This window comes from Thermobia domestica, chromosome 3 (genome assembly GCF_964235325.1).
Source record: "Thermobia domestica chromosome 3, izTheDome1.hap1.1, whole genome shotgun sequence".
Classification (NCBI taxonomy): domain Eukaryota; kingdom Metazoa; phylum Arthropoda; class Insecta; order Zygentoma; family Lepismatidae; genus Thermobia; species Thermobia domestica.
Window position 1 is genome coordinate 4675191 of NC_137456.1, and position 26010 is coordinate 4701200.

Genomic DNA, 26010 nt, shown 5'->3' on the forward strand with positions numbered 1-26010 from the left:
CATTGCTTCACATTATCCTTTACGTAAGTTTACAAGTAATCATGCTTTTTTCATGAACTTGTCTCGACTCAGAATATGTAATAGCAAGACTTAAAATTTCTAAGTTGGATGACACTAATTTCGTTTAAATCCACCAGTACAAAGCTCAGCAGGTTATCGTCCTTGTTTTATCGAAGCAGAACACTCGAGCAAGTAATATTGCTAGAAACTATTAATAAAAAAATTGCTGCTATTAATAAAAAAGTTTGGATGGAATCAGTATTGGACTATTAACACGACGACGATAATAAGAATATGCAGTGGCGTAGGGAAGGGGGGGGCAGAGGGACCGGCTCCCCCACAAAGCGGTTCGACAATGTACTTCGGTACTTTGATGTTTGTAATTGTTTATATATTTTTATGTTTATATATTTTTTGTTTGTAATTTTTCTATATGTACCTATAACAGCACTTCCCCCCCCCCAAACACATCCTGGCTACGCTACTGGGTATATGGGTATATGGACATATGTAAGAATTACGTATAGGATTACGTCAAGGGAGGAGAAATGCCCACTGCTTTCTTACAACACGAGTTTTCTTTCATTCTCTACACAAATTTTAAAACTTTCGTGATTTTTTTTCTCTGTAATAATAGCCGTAATCATGAAGAAATTGATATTTTCTTTCTAATCTTCCGGATCATCATCTTTTAAATTATGCACTGTATCCGGGTACAATAAAATTCTGCTGAGATATTAGTGTGTTCTTCACGAAACCGATCTACAAGTCTAAATGCAATTTAACTGCACTAAACCACTTCAGCAACGATACAATTATTATCATTATTTCAGTAATCTCTGTTTCCTTCGTCAGTAGCTCTGGGAAACTTACATGAAACACTGTTTTCATATCTCGTAATTTCACTTTACATTTTTTTTCGGAGCTCAGTAAAAAAAAAAAAAAAAAGCTCAAACTGCTGTTAATGTAAATCCCCTGTACTCGAACAACAATTCTTATGAACGATCTACTATTGAAATATCTTGCAACACAACAAAGGAAGACTTTTTCAAGCACAACAGATTTATATGAACAAAAGTTTAAACCTACCTCATCAGTTTTCAACTGTGCATACAAAAAGTGCAAAATGAAATTGTGAGAAGCGAAAAATTCTCTCATGTTGAGTTTCCCCAGAGCTATTGCCGAAGGCAACAATGATTGCGGAAACAGTGCAGTGCATTTAAAGTGCATTTGGATGCAATAAGTTGTTATATTTATCATTAATTATATTGTAATGATAAATATAATTATAATCAATAGCTCTTGTCCTGATGTGGACATGTGCTCTTGTCCTGATGTGGAAATCCTTACAATATAAATATGCATCAAATCATATCCTTAAATAGAGAGGGGAGGGAATACTTCGAAAAGAAAGCTTTTGTTATGATTATTTTTTGATTAAATCGAATAAATTAAAATAATGATTTATAAGAGTATAAATAATTCTCCCCGTTCTGTATGACATGAAAGCTGGACGTCAATCTGGTGGAAGAAACGAAGGCAGAAATTCTGAAAACACAATGAAACCTCCGAATAACGGACACATATGGGATATGATTATCTGTCCGTATTTGAGAGGTTATACAAATTTACATTACTTACAGCTCATGAGATAACTGTATGCAGTATACAGTAAGTAAACCCGTATAGCTATAAATGTAAATATAGAGTAATACTGAAGTACTGTATTTAGTGTATTAACGAATGGAGAAAGCAATCGATTTTAACACACAAATTCCTCTGTAAATGCGATACACAAATAGTGAAAAAGTGTATGACTGAACTGGAACTCGAATCCGGAATATTTTTTTTTTTTTTTTCGGCGTACCGTACCGATGATGGTGTTAACCAATACACTACCCAGCCTGCTCCCGGTACGTCGAAGACCGCGGGTTCGAGTCCCGGTCCAGTCGAGAGAAACAAAAGTGTCGCTGGAAGATGTGTTTATATGGGCTGCTAAATATACTACATGTGGGTTAATTTTCTTCTCTCAAGTACATTTCCCCTTAAAAATTAGTTAATTCACATATTGACTGTACTAAGAGCAAAAGTAGCACATGAAACATTGTGATTAAATTCTTAAACGTTATTATGGACAGACAAAAGAGGAATTTCAAGTTCAGCTTTCAATTCTTCCGTATGCTGTTCTATGAGATCATTAAGTTATGGGAAAGGGATTTTCTGTCTATTGCATTGCATTACAGATTTATTTTCTAATTGTGGAAATATTTTCTGTACTAAATACGTATGAAGTGAGAGTAATTATTGTTCGTTATGAAGAGATTACTAAAACGTTCGGGGTGGGGAGAGAATAATGGAGGTTTCACTATAATCGGAAAAGAAGGACAAACAAGATGGAGAGAGAATGTTACATAACGCAAAATACATAATATATACAGAATGAGTAGTCATGACTGTGTAAGAATGGGCGGTCATGTCTCTGCTAGAAAACAAGTGGACCCTGAACAGGACTACTAGAGAAGCTTGTGGAAAAGCTGCGTAATCGATTGGCTTGGAGTTTAACATCCCTTTCAATACCAAAGCCATTTAAGATGTGGCCTACATTTTAATACGCGATTTTTTCGACTTATGTTAAGCATTAAGTAGTAATGTCTTATAGAACAGCTATGCCTGTTTGTGTGTCGATAGATATTAGAGCGAAAACGGTCAGTCTGATATACATTGCACGGTTCTACAGTGCTCCCAACGCCACGCATTGGCTGTAAACACACTTCAGACGGCAATCGCAAAGACGACGTCATTAGCGATCGGCAAGTTATGAACATTCAAGCAGTCAGTAACATTTCTGCATAAAAGAAGCCAGAACACCGCAGAAGGCATCAATCTCCATCTACGATGCCTGGTCTCTGGATTTTATCCCTCTCTCTAGGACGCCTGCTCTCTGAGAGGTATCTCGGCCCCAAGATTCTTGGTTCATGTTGCCCCAAGACGCTTGGTCGTTGGGCTCGTACAAATTCATCTACAAACCACTAAGATATCTAGAGAATCATATATTTTATGTGTAATATTTACTGCTGCTAAGAAAGAGACTTTCATAATAAAACGTGATTGGGGAAAGTCCAAAATTCCCATGTACCATCTTTTAGCTCTTCCCTAAAAGAGAGAATACAATATTCAGCGCCCTAAGGATAGACTACCTGCATTATTATCCCTCTCTTCCACCCGGAAGTGACAGAAATTTACCATCTTTGATTTCAATGTTCATCGTCATAGAGCAAAAACAGAGACACACAGCGATGCACGGTTTTCCAATGGGAATGTAATGTCTCAAGAACAGATCCCTTCTCTATCCTATCGCAATATTGAAACCGGAAGCGGTTAAAAAGTGAACTCCAACTTCCTGTTACGATATTGATCATCATAGAAGAAAAATTGTAATAAGGGATACTGAGAAACTTTTTATATGAATTTAGTGTTCCAAGAGTAGATTCAATGTCCACTTCCCTCCTATATTCAAAGTTCCTCTATTGTAACTGGAAATGGCAGAATTCTACCATTTCCGGTTTTAATATTGATCACATAACAAGTAACAAAAAAAAACTGAGCACTCCAGGAACAGATGTGATCTTTAGCCTTCTACGGAAACTGAAAGCAATACAAATTTATTACAATTTTCGGTTTTAATACTGATTCCCCAAAGAGCAAAAACTCATTTCTCGATATGAATTTAGTGTTCTAAGATTAAAAATGCACGTTAGTAGAATTTTGTTAATTTATGTACTTTGTAATACGAAACATGATCGCTTATTCTGAGGGAAGAACGTAGCCTGAAAGTATTTGGGAATAAAATCCTTAGACGAATATTCGGACCCAAGAGGAACGGGAATGGGGAATGGCAGAAACTTCAGAACGAGGAACAACATAATTTATACGGTTTACCCAACATTGTTAGGGTCATCAAGTCTAGGAGGCTCAGATGGGCAGGTCATGTAGCCAGAATGGAAGAAAGTAGGAACGCTTTCAAAGCTTTAACTGGAAATCCAATCGGAAAACCACTAGGAAAACCTAGGCACAGACTGGAGGGCAATATTAAGATGGTGGATCTCGCAGAAATAGGAATATAAAGTAGAAACTGGACTCAATTGGCTAGAAACACAAGTCACTGGAGATCTTTTGTGAACGCGGCATTGGACCTCCGGGTTTCATAGGCCATAGAGTTAGTTAGTTATGTAATACGTATAGTATAGCGTTTATAAGTATAATAAATATGTCCCAAGATTAAGTTCGCTGTCAGTCTCAATCGAAACCGGAAGTTCTAGAAATATATTACTACCGGTTTAATACAGGATTTTCATTCAGCAACAGCGGTAAATCATTACAAAAAACTGATTTTTGATATAGATTCCATTTTCCCTCTTTATCCGTGTATTGAAACTGGATCTGACAATCCATCACTTCTCTTTACAATAACGGATCCCTCTAATTCTAGTACAGTTTCACAACATGAGATGAATCCCACTTACTTTGTAGTCATACTGTTAGTCAGGTGCTTTGAAATTCAAACTACAGGAGATAAATGACCCTACCTTAGGCTCCTTTCCCTCGCTGAACTGAATAATCTTCTGCGTCGTTGGAAGAAACTGTGAACAGCCTGTCCAGGGACTTCTTGCGGCTGAATCCAGTCCCATTGTGCTAGAACCTTCTCTCTCGACATCGTACTCCAGGGGACCTTGTCGGAAATGCTGCCTCGTCAAAAGAAGCATCCTTCCTACAAGATCCGTCGTTGACACGCCAGCTGTTCGCTTCACTTCCCTATCAACATAATACAAGCATGTAGTTAATGTGTTTTCAGAAATGAAAAATACAGGGTGGACATAAAGTCTCTCCCTGATAACAAACATTAATAACAAGAGAACTAAGAATGACAGAAGCATGCGATTTCCGACAAATAATAGGAAAAGTTTTTTTTATTTTTTTTTTTTTAACCTGATTTAGAGAATGTTCACATGTACTCCATTAGTTGCCCATGCGATGCCACATGCAAAACTTGTGTGTCGGGGACGGTCCTCTTGTGTTAACGCATGAACAATCTGCATCTTATATGCGTATAACTGCAGGGGACCCTGTCGGAAATGCTACCTCGTCAAAAGAAGCATCCTTCCTACAAGATCTGTTGTTGACACACCAGCTGTTCGGTTCACTTCTTTATGCAAAAGTTTCAACACAGTTGACTACGGGAAGCCCAGTTCACGTGATGTGCAACGCAAAGATTTCCGTGGGTTTCGGGTTAAAGCAACACGAACAGCTTCCACACGTTCCTCACTAACACATGGTCTACCGCTTTTATCACGATCTGAAACACTTCCTGTTGCTATACCATTCCCTTATGCTCTTAACACCTGGTGGCTGCTGTCCATACTCTCTCTTGAGTGTTCGTTGAACTGTGACGGGAGATTTTGTTTCATGCTACCACAACATACACTTCGCTTTCTGCTGTGCTAACGCTCTTTTTAAACAAAAGACTGTTGTGCTGCGGTCAGCTGCAGTAGATGGCAGCACAGGCTGTGGCAAAATCTTGAACTATCATACAAGCGATGTTTTTCAGATCGCATGCTTCTTTCATTCTTTGTTTTCTTGTTATTAATGTTTGTTATCAGAGAGAGACTTTATGTCCACCCAGTACATAAAGTACCATCAAAAATCATTGAGAATTTAAGTGAGGAACATAACTTGAAGACACTTCATCCGTAAGCCATTTCACATTGAATTAAGTTAACCATTCCCTCCTCCCATCCCCTTTTGGAACAAATGTTATTTATACATTCTCAATACAATGTTAACCCAAAAACATATTGAAAATAATAAAGATCACTATTACGAACCAGATCAATAAACTCAAAAAGTGCTCACTTTGCTTATCCGAATTAATATCAATTATATAAAAAATCATATTAAACTTATATTTTTCGTTGACATCTTTCAGCACTGCCAAGCCTTAAGAAGGAAATGCATTTAGTAGAGAAGATGTACAGGAATAAAGTTAGTAGAGTAAACGACCGGAAACGCCATTAAAACTAACAACAATTTTGGTCGTTTATTTTTGTTTCGCACTTTACCTTTTCCGTTTATTAATAAAATTGCCCTTCAAGCGGTTCACATTATAATAAATCATAAGCAAGTAATTTTTACTAACTGACATACTTGAGCAATGACATTTAGTCTGTGATATTTCCCATAGTATCGCACTAGTTCGCGTAAACATTACAGATGTTCCGAAATTATATAGATACAGATGAAATGAACTGGAATTTCTTGTTTTACGTTTTTCAGTTACGCCCTTTAGCTTACAGGAGACGGATAGTTAATAAAAATGAATGGTTATTTAAAAAATTATGAACTATGAGAGGAAACGGAAGAATCGCAAGAAAACTCCCAGATAGGATGTCATCCACCGCAAACCCACACAGCCTGGAATCGAACCAGGGAACCCTCGGACCAGAGGTGAGCGCTCTACACTGAGCCACTGTGCCAACACATATATAGATAGATAGTTTATATAAAGTAAGAAGATTCATGCAGTTCAACTTACAACATTAACTCCATCTAATCTCTCTTGAGTTCTCCTATCCCTTCCACCACTCCTATTATTAAGTTACAACGTTTATGCTAGAAAGCATCTCATTTCTTAGTCAAGATCCACAATAAATACGAATGCTAACCCTCCCGAATTTGTCTCATTATCCTTGCCTTCGACCTCACTTTTTCAATCTCTGCTGAGTGGTAATCTGTCTTTTTTTTTTTTTTTTTTTTTTTTTGCAATGTTATTAAACCGACTCAAACCTAACCACCAAACAGAAAATATCAACAAAACAGAAGAATTGCTATAACCCTACTCTTCCCAGATTTCAATCCCTTTTCACCTCAACCGAAGGGAGAGTGTATCCTTATTATTTATTTATTGATGACTTCTTCTACGTGGCGAAGTCTTGACCCCGCAGTCTTCTCCGAGCACTATTACCTCCAGCGTAATTGATGAAGCCAAACTTACATGGAGGTTCTTCTTTGCCCGCAATCTACCATGGCATTATTACTGGTCCACCCAACCAAATAAATCTAAGATGCTCCCCACAAGGAGATCATTCCAGTCCCCACCCCAAAAAATACTTACACATCCCTGAAAGAATGTTTTAGCTTTCTAACAGTTGTTTCCTGGAAATACACGTAGCCTTAATTCCCAAACAAACTTCCTATCTCTACTTCTTAAATAACCTCCAACCACAACGGTTGAATGCATAGGAATCTTGGTGCTGCAATCTGACCTCACGACCATCAACTCCGCAGACAAAGGTTTCACATTCGTGGAGGTCACAACCATGACTTTCTCACTAAAATCCAATTTCATCATGCTAATCACTGTCTCCTCGAAGATCTATCTCAACTATTATCTTGTACCTTAATCTAAAAATTCCTGACTTCCATCTTTTATCTAACATCTATAAACCCATCAGCACCCCATGGAAAGCATATTCTAGTTTTATGTCCCTCGATTATGTTAGGGACAAGCATCTTCCCAGTACTGACAGTTTAGTTTAAAAGGTTAGAAATCAATTTAAATTTACTTACTTGTATCTCCCTGCTGCCTTCACTAAGTGATATGTATCTACCCCATCAGCAGTCATTGTGATGTCGTCTGAAAGGAAATTTTGATTATTAATCTCTGAATGTAGTTTCAACCGACAAACTTGTGTTAGCTGAAACTATACAACACATCTAAATATGCATATCAATTGCGCAAGAAGTCATTTGCAAATCTAATAGAAGTAAAAACTTCACCGCAAATGCAACCAATCCCTGCTCTGATGTGCGAATTATCGGGAGGGAAGGGAGGTCGGATTTTCCCAATCACATTTTGATTCTTCCGCCCAAAGTAACAAAATAAAGTACCCCTGCTCAAACTATGTTTAGAGATAAAAAGGTTGAATACAAATATATGGACGAATTTCATTGGTTTTTGCTATATCATGTAATTTTAGTCTGCTATTAAAATTGAAATGAATTTTTTTAGTTTAATGTCCCAAGGTTATGGCTTTAGGCCACTAGTTGAATTCAGAAATGAAAGGAGTAAACTATTCACCTTTAACACACAGAGTGAAAAAAAAAATGACCGACTGGACAGGAATTCGAACCCGGAACCTCCAGTATACTGTGCCGATGCGTTAACCACTATGCCACCACACGTGGGTTGTACCAGAGACCCCTGCTGTGATTGAACAATCCTGTGTTTATATACCGAACATCTTATGACTGCTCTATTTGATATATATATATATATATATATATATATATATATATATATATATATATATATACTCATAAAAGGAGGAAACAACCGTGGTACAGCTCACGTGGTCCAAGATGAGGGCACTGACCGCGAGACTGAGTGGCTGTTCTGTGAAGCGGACTGAGTGGCGTAGTGGTTAACGCATCGGCAAGGTATGCCAGAGTTGCCGGATTCGAGTCCCGGTCTAGTCGGTCACCTTTTTACTGTTTTTGTGTGTTATAGAGTTCACACCTATAAATGATCTGGTATGTAAGAAAAATCGGTTGTTTCCTCTTTCATTAATATCTATATGAGATTTTATTTTTGGTAACTTATAATATTACTAAATCCATAAAATCAATAAAATGTTAGAAAAAATGAGAAAGGGCTTTGAAGAATATGGGATGAAAACAAATGTTAGAAAGACAAAAACCATGGTGATTGGAACGAAGGGGTCTGTGTCAAATGTAAAAGGAGGGGAGAAAATAGAATAAGTGAATAGTTTTCGATATCTGTGTAGTATTCTTAGTAATAACATGAAGTGCGAACGTGAAATAAAAGCAAGGATAGGAATGGCGAGAGAAGCCTTTAGGAGGAAGAAAAGTGTTTTGTGGGACCTTAAATAAAGAGTTGAGAAAAAGACTCATAAAATGCTTCGTGTGGAGTGTTGTACTGTATGGGGCAGAAACGTGGACATTACGTAAAGGTGATGAAAATCGACTGGAAGCCTTTGAAATGTGGGTGTGGAGGAGAATGGAAAGAATTACTTGGGTCGAGCGGAAAACGAATGAGAGGGTCTTAGAAGTGGTGGGTGAGAAAAGAACACTTTTAGATATTATTAGGAAGAGGAAGAGAAACTGGTTGGGACATTGCCTAAGAAGAGATTGTATCATGATGGACGTCTTAGAGGGTATGGTGGCGGGAAAGAGAGGGAGGAGGCGAAGGAGACTACAATTAATGGATGATATAAAAAACAGAAAGATCATACGCGAAGACGAAGAAGTTAGCGGAAGATCGTGGAGCATGGAAGATTCTCAGCTGCGGCAAGTGACCTTCCAATAAAGGCAGAATACCTATGATGATGATAATATTAATCGACAGAAGCCAATTAGCAATTTACAGAGTAAAGATGTGAGACTGAACCGGGTGTGTCGAATTGGAGTTCCTGCCTTGTGGTGCCGGTGATACAAGTTCTCCGCTCACTTTCTTCGTAGTATGTACACTCACGTCCAAATGATTGTCGCATATATGTAACGGTCTTCTTGTAAGAATATAATTTGATAATGATTTTACAGGGTACTTTTAATACTGATACTATGTGTATAATGAGAAATGTATATGTGTGGTAAATTTCATAGGAAAAGAATTATAAATACGAAAATTAGAATGAGTAAAACAAAATGTTGCTAAATGGACAAGAAATTGTTATTTTCGTTTTATTGTTCTTATTTACTGCTCTTCTGACATGAAATTTGCCACATACATGTCTTTGCCAGTTATACACATACTAACATTGTAAGAAATACAAGGGCGAATTCAATATCAAATCATATTTCTACAACAACATATTTATAGACATGGGACAATAATTTTGGACACGAGTGTACATAATTTCACTTTTGAGGTCAGAGTTCCGTCATTTACACCTATAGTACGTGATCTAAGAGATATAGGCTGATAACTTTTTTCTCAACTAACGATAGCTTTTATACAATTACTGCGGTTGTTCTCGACTCGAATAACAGCTTAATAAACGAATAAACTATAATTTCTTACCTCCGTGAACACAGAAATCACAGTTGTATTTATCAAGAGTTTCCAAGGTGGTAACGTAAGGAGCGCCCTCTACAACTTCATCTACCCATTTGATACCACGAACCATCTTGTACCTGAAAAGTAAATGTTAATAAATATTACAATTCCACCAACAAAATTATGTAAATACTCAACTACTCAAATTTTCCATTTTTACTTCCTCCTTGTATCATATCCTTTTCCCTCGAAAAGATAATGGAATTCCATTATACTAAGAGGATATTGTACATTATGAAAGAGATCTTAATGGGCTTTAACCGCTAAAGACAGAAGTCAGCAACTTCCTCTCGATAAATCACATCTCCTTAACCCGACATTACATCCCAACGCGATTATTTACAGTGATACGCTTCTTTTTGGATTCAACTAATAAACGAGGGTAAATGTAACCGAAGTCTAGTGCGTGTCATTACAACAACAGTGTTACAAAACGATCTCCCAACGTAGAGAACTTTGCCCATACGACACGGTATCTCAAAAGAACCATTTCCAATATCCGGAAGAACCCCGAATTGGAAGCGCATCACAAAGCGAACAGTGGTCAGGAAACATCGTCGCAGGGGACAAATAGAAGTGGGGTGTGTGCCCAAGTGTATGTGCGTGTGTGTGTGTGTGAGGGGGGGGGGGGAGATGACCAACAAGGTTTGGTCCACTTTCTACAGTCGAGGAGACTACAAGAACCGCCGACGTTGTCCTGACTTTGTGCTGCATTGCAATGAGAAGTTTATCAAGAGATCTTTAATGACGGTGGGATATTGAAGCCGTGGAACGCTTCCACTCGTCGAAATGCTTTCCAACACCAAAGTCAACACAGCTTATTTTCAGCAGAACGTCAAGGACCTTCTGTATGACTTACATATTTCCAACCTTACGGTTCAGGGATGCGAGCTTTGAAAACGCGGTAGACTTTCCTTATGGGGACTGAGTTTAGCCAATCAGGAATTGGAATGGAGATATCAGGAAGCTAGTACTTACGCATCAAAAAGTCTCGCGGCTAATAACAGTGAATGTCTATCACATGAAAGTGTTTTAGAGCTGTTGTGTATCCATAGAAGTTATTTCAGAAAGTAACCGGACTTCTTTCATTTAACACTCGCCTATCACTTTCCAAGAATCTGATTTTTTGAGCTTTTTACATTACGAACCTTTGGTTATTGTTTCATCATGAATTAACATTAAACAGGGTAAGAGTACTTGCTGTTTCTCCTCGAATTATTTATTTCATTACTGCTACAAGCCAGTTCTTATATAGTTCGTATTCATAGCACTGTTGTTTCTTATTTCGGCCTTAAATTGATAGCTGTAGTTTAGGTTCAGTAATAGGTGAAGGTAATAGGTGTTGAGAATCAACTGTCTATGCAAGACTGCGCGCGTTATTCGAAGTCATTTTAAGAGGTTTTTAAATTAGGTTTGTTCATCACAAAAATATAGGATAATTTTAACAATTAAAAGGAAATAGAAAATATCAATAATACAGAAAACTTTCTTCAATTGTAAATTAAATCCTTCTATTTTACTTCCACGATATATACCCTGCAAGTTAAAGGAAATGGGTGATTAATGAAATATATGATAGAAGGAATCATTTATTTTAAGGCGGGAGTTTTTCGCATTATTTTCTATAAACGACACAAATGGATAATTAATGAAGTATATGATAGAAGGAATCATTTATTATTAGGCGGGAGTTTTTCGCATTATTTTCTATAAACGACACAAATGGATGATTAATGAAGTATATGATAGAAGGAATCATTTATTTTTAGGCGGGAGTTTTTCGCATTATTTTCTATAAACGACACAAATGGATGATTAATGAAGTATATGATAGAAGGGATCATTTATTTTTAGGCGGGAGTTTTTCGCATTATTTTCTATAAACGACACAAATGGATGGCTAATGAAGTATATGATAGAAGGAATCATTTATTTTTAGGCGGGAGTTTTTCGCATTATTTTCTACTAGTTGAATATACCCATGCTTTACACGGGGGCTGTATTTGGAATTCAACGCCTGTGGAAGTATCACTATTGATCTCAGCAACCGCGAAAACTATGGATTTGATACTAATATAAGCCATTTTGGGCTATTTTTTACGTCTCGGTATCCCCCCCCTCCCCGCTGACTCCCGGCCAGCATACAATTGTAACTAAATTTGCAAGTCATCGCTAATGGAAGTGTCACCATTGATTTCAGCGACCGCGAAAACTATGAATTCGACACTAATATCGATCATTTTCTACTACTTTTATATGTCCCGGTAAACGCCCCCCCCCCCGGTTCGAATTTTGACAAAAGCGTTTAACTCTGGTCTGGAGCCTGGACCAAGGTATTTGTGACTAAAATTTGGTAACTCTCGGTCAATTTGTCTGGTTCCCAAGCCGGTTCCGGTAAACGCCTTTCTCCCCTGAGACCCCCGGTTCGAAATTTGAAAAAAGGACTTCGTCTTAATCTGAGAACTGAGCCAAGGTACCAATGACCAAAATTTGGTAACTCTCGGTCCACTTGTCTGGTCCCCAGGCCGCACACAAACAGACAGACAGACAGACAAACACAAAAACAAACTCTTTATTTTATTTATATTAGATAAACGACACAGGCAATTTTGTTCATATTTCACAAATAAATATTTCATTAATAGCATGGCAATATGGCATAACTCATTTGTCTCGAAAAAGTTTTACAAGGGGTAAGTATTTCTAAGGTGATATTTGGGACGGGACACTCACCCTATTATCTATGGCACTAATTTTTATTTATTTATTTATTTTTTAATTTCACTTTATCTCGGATACTCTGGTAGCAAGGTGATTTCCGATTGCCTTTCTTGGGATGATGACGTTCTAAGGACGGGATCTACTATTTAACGTGGGATCCCAACCACTTGTGTCTCCACTGGAAATCGAAGCCAGGACGCTTTAATTGCAATAAAAGTTGTTAGTGTATATTGCAATAATGACTATCTTCCAATAAAGTACTTTATTAGCTTTTGAATTTAATGTTTTATTAAGTTCATCAAATGTGAAATTCGAATTGTAAGGGTATCTTTACTAAAGTTAAAAAAAAAAAAAAAAAAAAAAGAAACATACAAAATAATACTATGTGTTTATTATATATTGTGGAAAAACATATTTATGAGCCTTCCAGAAATCAGTCTATTTGGTATAATATTTCTAACAACCTTTAAGAATTGCTGCTTGACATTCTACTAACATACATTACTACTATTTCACAATATATGAAATATACCATACACATTTAAAAAACCGAATATAATCTTAATGCTGAAGATAACTGTAATTCAATTCAAAACTATTTCTAAATGTATAAATACTAGGTGAACCTACTGGTTGTTCAATTTTTAATCAATAATTTCGCTAAGTAAGCAAATTGGACGAAAAATAAAACAGCAACAGTTGACTTGTTGGTTTCTAGTGGTTGCGGAGCCATAGAAAAGGCATTTTCTGGAGTCCGAAAAAGCGGATGATGCATTTTCGTGGTAGAGATTGTTAAGTGGAAGGACGATTATAGGATCTCAAAAGCGGGTGGTACCTGCTAAAATCGGACAGTACGGCAACCCTACTCTGATTATTTGTTTGATCACCCTGTATGCTCAAAAGTTTTCACTATTCTAAAGCAGTGTGTACATTAAAGGACAATTTACAGGGAAGATAAAGTGTACATCAGAGGAAAATTTAGGGTACAAAGTAAAATCTTTCCAACCCTTGTATTTCCATCTTGTTTCAATGGAACTCTCGTAACCCTTCTACAAGTAAAAGGGATATGTTAATTTGCTTCCAAAGTGGTTGAGTTGAGTTGATTTTAGATTAGCGTCCTTTTCAGCAGCGAGGCTATATGAGACGTGGAATCCGAACCACATGAGCTCCCGCCGGGAATCGAACGCTTCCAAAGTGGCAACACACATAGGTAATGCTCAAGCTATAAATTGAGATTTTAAGGCGAAAATCCCCAAAACAGAAGTAATAAGCCCATTTGTATTATATACCTGGTGAACAAATTATCTACACATATTGATCACAAAATACTGTAATTAGCTCACAAAGTACAAGAGAGTATTAACAGAAATACTGTAATTAGCGCACAAAGTACAAAATACTGTAATTAGCGCACAAAGTACAAGAGAGTATTAACAGAAATGTTCCGATTATAATTCACTCTGGTATTATATATGCTTTTTCACTTGCTTTTCGACCGTAAGTCACGTTTACATTTTTTGCGCAGAACTAGTACTTGATTTTTTATCAGCCTCTATCAATGATTACCATATCACTCTAACTTGGAGAACACTCAATTCTGCTGTCTCAAAACAATGTATCAAAAGCATATTTTAATTGTTTCATTAGTCTCGAAGCTAAATTTTGTTGGTTAATATAAGAATTCGCACCTGCACTTTTATTTACGCTCTAGAGTAAATGAGACTTTTTGATGCATACATTTCTCATACTATTTTGATGATATATCCATTCTAACTCCTGATTGGCTAATCTCTTACCCCATAAGGAAAGTCTACTGCGTGTTCAAAACTCGCTTCCGGGACCACAAAGCCTCGAGCGAAACAGATCGATCGTCACAGGCGTTCTACTAATGGAAGGCAGGAGAGATAGGAATTCGAGCGATCCCATTTTCTTCCATCCACGTAAAATCCTCGGATGTCTTACCAATGGACTACCTTAGATGTGAGTCACTATATCTTGCAGAACATTCTGAAAATTGTCAATTCGTTATGAAGAGACATTTTCCTTCCCATTCTAAGCAGGGGTTTGTTACAGTGGAAACTACGCTGCTGGCCGTCACATCGATCACATTCGGTGGTGGAGAAAAGAGAAATAGCCAGGTAAGTTGTTCGACTACTTCTGTCGTAGCCAACCTTCTGTATGTCATTCAAAAAACACGGCAATGGGCAAGGTAACCGTGTCTATAAACATTTTTCAACATCTCAAATATTTCCGCTGGAGTGTTCTTTAAGCGTGCACAGAACCTGATATTGACAGTTCGTACAATTGTTTACACGATGATGAGGTATTGGAACACCAGCCTAAACTTAATCGCGCTACATGCCACACTAGTAATCGGTGGAGATGGAAATTTTTGTACGTATTCCCGAGACTCAAAACTATGAAATATTTCCATGAAAAGAAAAAAAAAAAAAAAAAAGCAAAAAGAATCGATCTCGTTTTCTAATTGCTGCACTATATATATATGGTCACTCCTTTCTTGCTTTTAAAGCCTTCAATACTGAATTATAAAAGTATATACAATGTTGGAACAACATACGCTTTAGACAAGTACTAAACAAATATGGGGCTTTGATTCTTTTATCCTTCAATAAGATCTCACACAACAGTGATTGAAAATTATTCGAGGACACAATAACTGCATTACAGGAATAAGCCAGTTGGGCGAGTAGTACTCAAATGAAGTAACCTTTGCATGTAACCTCGAAAGTAAGCTTCACTTTAGTATAAGTCCTCACACAAATGACAACAGAAGGGCCTCGAGTGACCATTTCTAAAATACATACGGGAAAACTTACCTTTCCTCTTGTGTAAACACTGGTGGTCCTTTATGTTTAGTAATTTCTTCATCTGTATGAACTCCTACAATCAAATAGTCACCGAGAGCTTTCGCCTGCCGCAAGGAATTTGCATGGCCAAAATGAACCATATCATAGCTGGAAATAAATAAGTCATGAGTAACATGCTTTATGTACAACTATACGATTTTTAAAAAGCTATATTTTTTAAACAGAAAATTTTAATTGCAAAATATTACAACTGTTTTAACCTTCCAGAAACCATCTAAAGCAGATACAAATTTTGAAGTATCAGGAAGGGATTACTCAATTCTAGATCAACTTGTTTTTATTGTTAAAATTATCTATCTACTTTTTAAATATAATAGTTTTTGACTTTTCGAAATATATCAGAACATGGTACCTTATACATTGTATTAATAACAAAATCACAACCCTCAGCTCTCATTCAGTAACAACAATTCAGTGAAATGATTCCTTATGCTTTTTCCAAAGATTACGAAACTAAGCGTCGCAAAGCCTGCTTTCGTCTAAGAATTCGCAGTTACAAGTCACTAAGGTTCGATATAGTTTCTTGTGGAGAGTATGGAACACATTATAATATAACGAATTACTCACCTACTTATCTCATTGTGCTAACTGTTACATCTGATATTTCGAGTGCTTTACTCGGGCAGTCCTCGTATTGCAATAAGCTCGTCATGTGATTAGCTGTATTAACACAGTGGAAGTTATAAGAATGAGTGATAAATTATATCAATATTTGGTTTTAAATTACAAATCTCCAGTAAAATTGGTACTCCATAGTACTTTCCCAACAAACACCACCTTTACAGAGACACTTATGAGTCGGGTGGGGATATTGGTGATACAGTGAAATTTAAGAGCTATGTCGGTGGTAGTTCACTACCAGAAGGGCCACCTCTACCGAATTGGTCTAAATGGAGTATCCAGACGAAGAGTGTTCTTGAAGAAGACAGCAATTCTCCAGTAGCCAAGTTGGCGGAAATTATAGTGATTGATATGGTAACTTCAACATTAGTCCCAGGCGTGGTCAGAGTGACTTTAACGGTTGGAATATTGTGGGGTGGAAGGCAACGGGAAATCACCACTTTATTTTCCCTACTTGGCTGGCAGCAAAAAGAGAACATATATACAATGGAGAAAAAGACTCACAAAATGCTTCGTATGGAGTCTTGCCCTGTATGCGTCGAAAACACGGACATTACGCACAAATTATGAAAAACGACAGAAAGCTTTCGAAATGTGGGTGTGGAGAAGAATGAGAATTCACTGAGTCGAGCGGAAAACGAATGAAAGGGTGTTAGAAATGGTAGGAGAGGAAAGAACAATTTTAGATATTATTAAGAAGAGGAAGAGAAACTAGTTGGGACATTGGATAAAAAGGACATGCTAGAGGGTATGGTTGCAGGAAAGAGACGGAAATGGTGAAGAGACTACAATTAATGGACGATATCAAAACAGAGAAATCATACGTGAAGACGAAGAGGTAAGCGAAAGACTGTGGAGAATGGAAGCTTCTCAGTTGCAAGAGACCTGCCAATAATGGCAGAATACTTATGATGATGATGATGAGTAAAATTGGAGGCAACTACTATTCTTTCTCTAGTGCTATACGCAACAAATATGAATTGATTTTTTAAAAAAATATATTTCCTGGTTTTATCAGCAAATGGAGTCTTTGGAATAAATGAATTAAGCATGCATCTGTTCCTGATGAGGAGTGCATGAGAGAATCACCCGAAATATTGGATATAATAATTGACAAACCAATACAACAAGGTGAGTGATTCGTTATACAGGATCTGTATCAAAAGTAATAAGACTGGTTGTATAAAACACACTTTTATTGACAATACTGTTGAATACACATACTACCACTCAAAATAAGACTCATCCACAGTGACACAACGCCTCCAACGATATGTCTATAGTTGCTATTCATGGTGGAACTCAAGTTTCGAGAATCTCGCTCAGGTAGTATGTTATGGCATCTCCGGTCGCAAAGTTGTGCTCTTTGAAGTCTCTCTTCAGCCTCAAAAATAGAAATAATCGCAGAGTGAAAAATCCGGACTATACGGTAGTTGAAGAAGCGTTGCTATGTCTTTTGTAATCAGGAACTTTGAGCACAGTCTTCGAACACACTTTGCCATAAGTCATCGCTACAATGTCATGAACTATTGTTTGCGGCATGCTCAATTTCTCTTCTATTAAACAGACACTCAAGCGTCGGTCAGTGTGTAACAAATGGCACACACACTAACCACATTTTCTGTCTTTGTCGCGATAGGGGCCTAGAACAATGTTTGTTCCACATGTTTCCTCTCTCGTTTTCAAAGGCTTTGTGCCAGCTAAAACCTGGACATGCACTCATTGCCACAGGGACTGCCTTTAATATTAATACAGTCCTGATTTACCGAGTTTTACGCAAAACTTGACAGCGAAACGCTTTTCCATATTACTTGTTCTTATTCGTGAGACGCACCTCTCGCATATAAATTCGATTAACCGGCTGTCCGCTCACATACACTGCTTTCTATCGACTAACATGCCACCGTTGCACAGCTGAGTGTACCATTACCTCCCCTGGTTTAACCGTCAAATGCGTCTGCGCGCGACAGTGGCGCCAGTCTTAATTGCAGGACTGTTCCTATATGTTCGATACGTTTGTAGTGCTAGAAGTAAGTTAAATGTGCAAATGTATCTTTTTATTTTATTTTGTAACTTAATTTTAAAAAATTTAATCATAAAACTAGAAGATGAAACAAACGTTAATGTATTCAGTTGATTTGCGTACCTGTATAATAATGCATAATAATAAATAAAAGAAAACTTACTTGAGTACATCGTCTTTCATTTGTTTACTCGAATTTTTACTAACTATTCGCGATTACCGAAAATTCAAATAAACAAATAAAGGAAGATGTACTCAAGTAAATATTTTTATTTCACTTGCTGTTACACACTATTAGAATCTAAGACGTTACCCATGATGATAAAACTATACACAGAAGGTCACACGTCGCGCCTCTCTCAGAACAGGTGTACAAGGAGCAAAGGTTAAATCCACACTTCCTCAACTTGGGTACATAGTAAAGATATAGTGAGTGCCACGCTCTGGGCGTCTTTCCTCTCAAAGATACCCTTTTAGAAAGGCTGGGTGATCCTCAGAGCCGTACTGGAACGGAAAAAGAAGTCCCCCCTCACCGCTGGCAGGTAGAGGTCTTAACGAATATTTTTATGCCGGAAAACTGCCCTTTGATTATTTCTGAAGGAAACAAGAAATCTTCGGTATATGTTCTTATGCTATATGAAGTCTTTTTCCACTATCCTCATTTATGCGTATAACAAATGTCGCTGACGCGCCTGGTCTACGGACGCACTTTCGTGTTACCATGTGGTCTTCCCTCTGCGCTCCTGCCCTTACAAAGTTGGCCAATCTTCTGTTGATGGTAGCTCTGGTTGACATCCTGTTTTCAACGTTGTATTACTAATTGCTATTTTCTGTTATTTTAATCTTACACAAAATTACTCGTATTTCATTTCTAGTCTTCACTCGTAACTGTTAATCACAAATATTCATTTTCATGCTTTCTTTGCTCTTCTCTAAATACACATGCATCCATATTGTATCACTGCGAAAAATTAGAACCTTTAAACTGTAAACTGTTGCAAACTGCTAACTGTGACAAATAACGAAAATAATAAAACCTTACCTTTTCACTGCGATTGAGGATATAACTTCGAAACTCCTATTAAGAATTCGTGAACGATGTCAATCTTTCTGTTGCATGTTTGAATATATATTCTGTCAAAATATCCACTCTCACTGTATTAGAAAGTGATTCTTAAGAAAGGATTACTGGGTGCAGATTCACTTAGGAGAGCTAAATATGAATACAGCATGTGGACATGTGTCAAAAACTACAGCGTATAAAACACGAATGAATTTAAGAACGCAAACCAACTTGTACTAGGAGGTCACTAAAAAGCAAGAACGCCGAGTCAGGGCAGGAGCGCAGATGGAAGACTACACCGTAACACGAAAGTGTGTCCGTAGAGCAGGCGCGTCAGCGACAGTTGGTATACGCATAAACAAGGATAGTGCAAAAAGACTTCATACTGTATAACATAAAAACATGTGCCCTGCGTGTACGGAGATTCCTTCCAACATCAAAATACTGTCCCAGTTCAGGCACATCATGCTACATTCATAAAGTAAATCTCAACCACATTTGGTTAAGATTCAATTTCCTTCCGCTGTACATATCTGTTCTTTCCTACACTATTTCAGCACACATATCCTAGGTTAGTTACTACAAGAGTGGGTTTAAAACACTGACACGTTACGCTCTGTTACCTGATTACCTAATACCGTACAATATGCAAATTCACATTCTACACAATTTAACTTTGTCTTTCTCCCTACTTACTTACTCTACAGTGATGACGTTTATTATTTTTTACCCTCAGACTCATGCTGACATTTCGTCTGATTCAGTTATTTTTCTTATTTCGGGGCCACAATCTGCGGCAGTTAACAGATAAAACTATTTATATTATGCATACATTTCAAATATTGTAATGAACTATTATATGCATATTAAATGTGTTTAATAAATCCTACAAATGCATAAAGTCCATGAACTTGTCAAATAATTCAGTATAGTTAGAACTTGCAAATCATTACATTTTACCAACTGTTGAAAGCGTGAGTATACAATTCACTTAAACACTTTAGCGGTATACAAATATAATTAACATATCTTGAATCCCAATTTACGGAAACATACATAAACTCATATGTAGTTCTTTCATCACGAAAGGAACTGCTAGTATCTTATGGATCATTTCTTGTGGCAGGAGTTCCACGGTCCGAATACACTTTAAAAGGGCTTAAGCATTATGAGTATAAATATACAACGTACCAAGCCTACTCTATATAAGGCTAGGGTCAGACACGCCTCTTTTTTCTCCAGGGGAGCAGTGGTAAAACCATGATGTCACATGGCAACAACTAAAGGGACAAACACACACACATACACAAATACAAAATAATGGGAAAGATGTGTGGCTGAAAAGAATAATTTGAGAAGCATTTCTGTTAGAAATCAGTTTGTTTCTTGATTGTGTTGTGGACTGTGTTTAGTTGTGTGTATTTTTCCATTATTATCATATATTCATGTGTTAATGCTGAGTGAGTGAGTGCATGTCTAATATCTAAAGAAAATGCCGTCTGAGTGTGCTGTTTCAACTTGTAAGAACAACAGCAGAAGTTGTAATAAAGACATTATTTTTCATCGTTTCCCAAAGGATTCTACGGTCTCTGCGGTGTGGACAGTGAGGTGCAAACGAAAAGACAGTTTTAAGCCCGAAAATAGTAGAATTTGTTCTACGCACTTTTGTAGTGATGATTATAAGCGTAACTTGGAACATGAACTATTAGGCCTACATCCCAGAAAACGTCTTAAACAAGATGCAGTCCCCAAAATAAGTTAACCGTCTAATTTTTCTCCCCAAAAATCAGAACGAGGTGATCGACAGTTAGTAAGAGAGAGGAAACGACAAATAGCGAGCATACTACAAGAATCACCGTCATCTCCTAAGAAGAAGTGTAAAAGTGTACCGAGTGATAATATATATGATAATGATAATGTTCTCCAAAATAACTTAGTAAGAGAAAACGAAGACTTACGTGCACAGCTAAATAATTTAAAGAACCAACTAAAAACCGAAAAAAGGCGCAATAGAGCTTATCAACCTCAAATTTCGAATTCGTGTAATAAAAAATTGAATCCCAGTAGGCAGCGCAGATTCGTTGCGAGTGAAGTTTGAAGAATTTTACAAACGTCATTCACTGATAGCCAAATTGATTGCCTACTCAATCAGAAAACGAGAACTAAGTGGCAACAAGAAGATATGACAATGTGTTTGTCTCTTTGGACTTTGTCAAAGAAAACATGCATGTTCTTGCGCGAAAAGTGCCATTTTCCACTGCTGAGTGTAAGTAACATTCGCCGTTGGTTTCGTTCAATAAATTTTAAACCAGGTCTTCTGAAGCAAGTCATATGCACATTGAAGACCAAAGGTGAAAGTCTATCTGTTTCAGAAAAATTGTATCTGACCTCTTTGATGAAATGAACATTCTCCAAAAAGCTTGTTATGAAAAACGGACTGATACTGTATATGGACCTTCTAAACAGGTGTCAGTGGTGATGGTTCGAGGATTAGTGGGTAAATGGAAACAACCAATATATTTTGATTTTGATATTAGGTTTACAAAAACATTATTTGACACAATTGTCCAAGCTCTAGAAGAAATAGGGTATCCTGTGGTTGCTGCAGTATCAGATCTTGGAGGATCAAATAGGCGTCTTTGGAAAGAGTTAGGGATAACAATGAGTAACACGTCATATCGCAATCCTTTCGACACCAAAAGAAATATATTCTTTTATGCCGATATTCCTCACATGATTAAGTTATTAAGGAATCATTTCTTAGATGAAGGCTATGTAACACCATCAGGAGATAGAATTTCAAAATTCTCATTAGTAGCTCTTTCGAAATATGACTAATGAAATTAAATTAAAATATGTCCCAAACTTCGTGACATTTATATTAACGTTCATGGAACATACAAACAGTGCGTGAAATATGCGACAGAACTTTTTTGGAAAGTGTTGCAAAGGCAGTGCGGTATGTGTATCCAAAGCAAGAAACATTATCGAACTTCATTTTGGCTATAGATACATTTTTTGATGTTTTTAATTCGCGCCTACCTTTCGATTTTAGAAAGCCCTTAAGAAGTGCTGTTGGAAATTCTATTCAATCTCAATTAAGTATTTTGTCACAAATGCTAAATCTTACCTTAGGTATAAGAAAAGTAGGAAGCAAAAATATTTTGCCATTTCAGGAAGGTATTGCAATATCTAATGAATCTTTAATACCTTTATTCGAATATGCCAAAAGTAAATATGGTATACAATATATATTAACGAGTAGACTTAACCAGGATTGCTAGAGAATCTCTTTTCGCAGCTGACCCCTTGCTGGTGGACAGTATGATCATCCTACACCAGTTGAAGTTAAGTATTGATTAAGGAAACTAATTTTAAGTCGCAATGTTTCCGCTGTAAGTTCAAATTTGAATGTGAGTGAACACAGTGACGAGCCGTATGTTTCCTCCGAGTTTTATGTATCACTATTGAAAGAATCACAGAGTATAGTTGAGAACCTCGAACATAAAACTGGTGAATGTTCAAGTAGTAATTATACAATTGAACATGAAGGGCTTCATCGGAACTCTGTACACGGAACGCTGGAGGAAAATAGTGATGAGAACATAAACATGTTAAACGAAGGTTTGTTGTATATAGCTTTCAAAGAAGGTAAAAAATATCCAGAATTATGCTCAGAGGACAAGAAAATAATAGATGGAAAAGTTTCATGGTTGTCGTTTCTCTCTAGAGGTAGTCTTGTGCACCCGTCGAATAAATTTTATGAAGATGTAATGTTCATGAACAGAGAATTTTTGAAGTTTCATGGTTCAACATCACTTCGACAAAGAGCAAAAGTTGTGAAAACCCTATCCGAATTGACATCGCGCAAGATACCACATGTGCCTCTTAGTGTAATCGAAAGATTTATAAGATTAAGAACTATCATTAGGATTAGGCATATAAACAATGTTAGCTCACCAAGTCACGCTCAACAAAAGAAAATGAAAAAGTTAGTGAAGTAGTCACACAATGAAGCTTAACGTATCGATATAGCGTCGATGGAGAGGGTAAGTTTTTCATTTTATATTTCTCGCAAAAAAAAAAAAAAAAAAAAAGTCTTTTAGTAGAATAGTTTTTAACCTTATGCATTTTTTTTTTTTTTTGTAAATATAGCAAGTCGATTCAAATTTCTTACGCAAATTACTTTTTTTTAGGGATTTGTTAATTACTTCTCATTTACTTGTTTTCATTTATGCAGCTAGTTACTTCATTTCGGTGTTTGTGCGTATGTCAAGGGGGGAGTAGACTGTTGCAACTTCTAAAGTTAGTGTGAAAAATGCTATTTATAAGTAGCATTTTTTTTGTTTCACCTTAATTTTCGGGGGAATCTACACCCCATGGACTATCCCCTGGCTACGTCCCTGTCGCCAAGTTACAAATAAATTGCTTAGATAGCTGAAGGAAGGAAGTGATCCCGAGTATTTTGTATCTTATTTTTAATAATAGAAATGTAGCTAAATGGGGTGATCTGGGCGAATATTGTAAAGTTAACGTACTCCAAACTAGGAAATTATTTATTTTTTATTTTCCCATTTCGTTTCTTTCATCCGAAATTTTTGTGCTATTATCTTCTTTCCATAGAATTTACAAGGTGGTAAAATCGCCGTATTTCAATAGGCGCGGGAAATGACTTCAGCAAGCTCTGTGGGTCCCCTAGCTTGATTCTTGACGCCACTCAATATCACAGATCACGTGACAAGAGTACGACCCCAGCCTTGTATAGAGCAGTCTTGACAATGTACGGATACATGCAATACAAACTAACTTAGGGTGCAAACAAGCATAAATAAACTTGTAATAGGTAGCCACTCAAAAGCACGAATCAGGGCAGGGTGAAGTTGGTGGATGTCTGAAGGGGGCAGCCGGGTCAGGGTATGCGCGGATTGATCAAACACCTGTGTTTCTCATGTCACTACTAGATATCTTACGTGTCAGAAGCTTTAAAAAGAATGAAATGAAACCTTTAAGTATTACGTCCCACGGTTGTGCCAGTTAGGCTAAAGGAGACGGTGATGATGAGAAATGAATGAAATAAAGAAAGTGAGAAGAAACGGGAGACGACATGCACACGGTGTTTGTCCACCACAAAGCTCACTTGGTGAGAGCTGGGATCGAACCAAGAACCCCATGCACCAGAGGTGAACGCTCTACCACTGAGCCACCACAGCCCTCAGACAGCTTTAAGTATTGTTATGGATCATGATTTAGAACGCTGCATTTACATAAAATTTCAGTACATCAAGGCTTCCTTATGTACTATTATGTCCTTAAAAACATACAACGGATTACGTTATAACAAACACACATACTATTAGGGACATCAGCGGTTAAGATTCACATAATTTTGATTATTTACATTTTTCCCTTCAAACAACATTAAGCATCTTTTTTTTTCTGTACGTTTTACAAATTTATGCAACCGTTAACTGAAACAGCATCAGTATTTAGATAAATTTAGGTTGAAAGTAGTAAACTGAATCCAAGCGAAACTAATTGAAAAGTTGATCAAACGTCAAAAATTAAGTTTTCAAATTATGCTTATCAAAGCAGTAAAACAAATATTCATACAATAACTTATACGTGCAGTATAATCCAACAGTTAAGTGAAAATAATTACACTCTCTGCAATATCATGCAGACTACACATCTGAAGTGCAAGGAAATAAACATCTGGGGACCGGTTGTTGGATACACACCGGTACAGAAATATAACCTGGGATCCCAATTTTAGATCAGCAAGTACCTCATGAACTGGTATATAACTGAAAAGCTTTTATATACACACATGCGTACTTAATATACAAAAATAATCCCAGGTGAGTCAATTTCTGTTGACATGACAACCGCTGTTATCGGCCTTTTAAAAAAAATAACATTAAAAATAGCAGTAATAATATAAATATATATTTTTTACAAAGCATTACAGCTTACCATCCGTCACACCAAACACGGATTTCATTTCTATCTTCCATTTCTTGGTCTCCACGTCCATTCATATTTGTAAGCTATTCACGAGACGTTCTACATCCACAGTGTTCTACGCTAGAATACGTTTTCGCCCCTACGTTGTTCCGTCCATCATTTCATCACGGCTGACGCCAGCACAACACGCTGCACCGCATTGCACTTGTTTCTTATCATCGTCTACCTCATTGGTTGACTTGAAGGAATCTTCTTCTTACGTAATAGATCACCTCACGGAAAAAAAAGAAAGAAATTTATATATATATATATATATATATATATATATATATATATATATATATATATATATATATATATATATATATATATATATATATATATATATATATATATATTTAAAAAAACGAGTAAATTCATTACGATAACATAAACGCATTTAGTAGCCTACAAGAAGAAGAAAAAAATGAAATAGTTTCCGACCTGCTTTTCGGTGTACATAGTCTTCCTAAAAGCCGTCGAGGCTGTCTAATCTTTGAGGCAACAAATCTTTCTGGCAGTCAGAGATTATTAAGATTAAATGATTAGAAACAGTAAG

The 26010-nt window shown here is 36.8% G+C and overlaps 1 protein-coding gene across 2 annotated transcripts in view; it reads right to left on the reverse strand.

Moving 5' to 3' along the window:
* The window catches only part of Pect (phosphoethanolamine cytidylyltransferase), a 62814-nt gene extending 37179 nt beyond the window's left edge, over positions 1-25635 (reverse strand). Inside the window, exons 1-5 of one of the 2 annotated variants that reach the window (XM_081753984.1) lie at positions 25422-25635; positions 15691-15828; positions 10097-10209; positions 7624-7690; positions 4587-4812 (exon numbers count right to left, since the gene is read on the reverse strand). In XM_081753984.1, coding sequence (XP_081610110.1) covers positions 4587-4812; positions 7624-7690; positions 10097-10209; positions 15691-15828; positions 25422-25486 — 609 coding nt within the window. In that variant the 5' untranslated portion in view covers positions 25487-25635. The remainder of the gene's footprint in view (positions 1-4586; positions 4813-7623; positions 7691-10096; positions 10210-15690; positions 15829-25421) is intronic. The other variant, XM_081753985.1, reaches the window with a different exon arrangement.
* Positions 25636-26010: the final 375 nt, after the last annotated feature.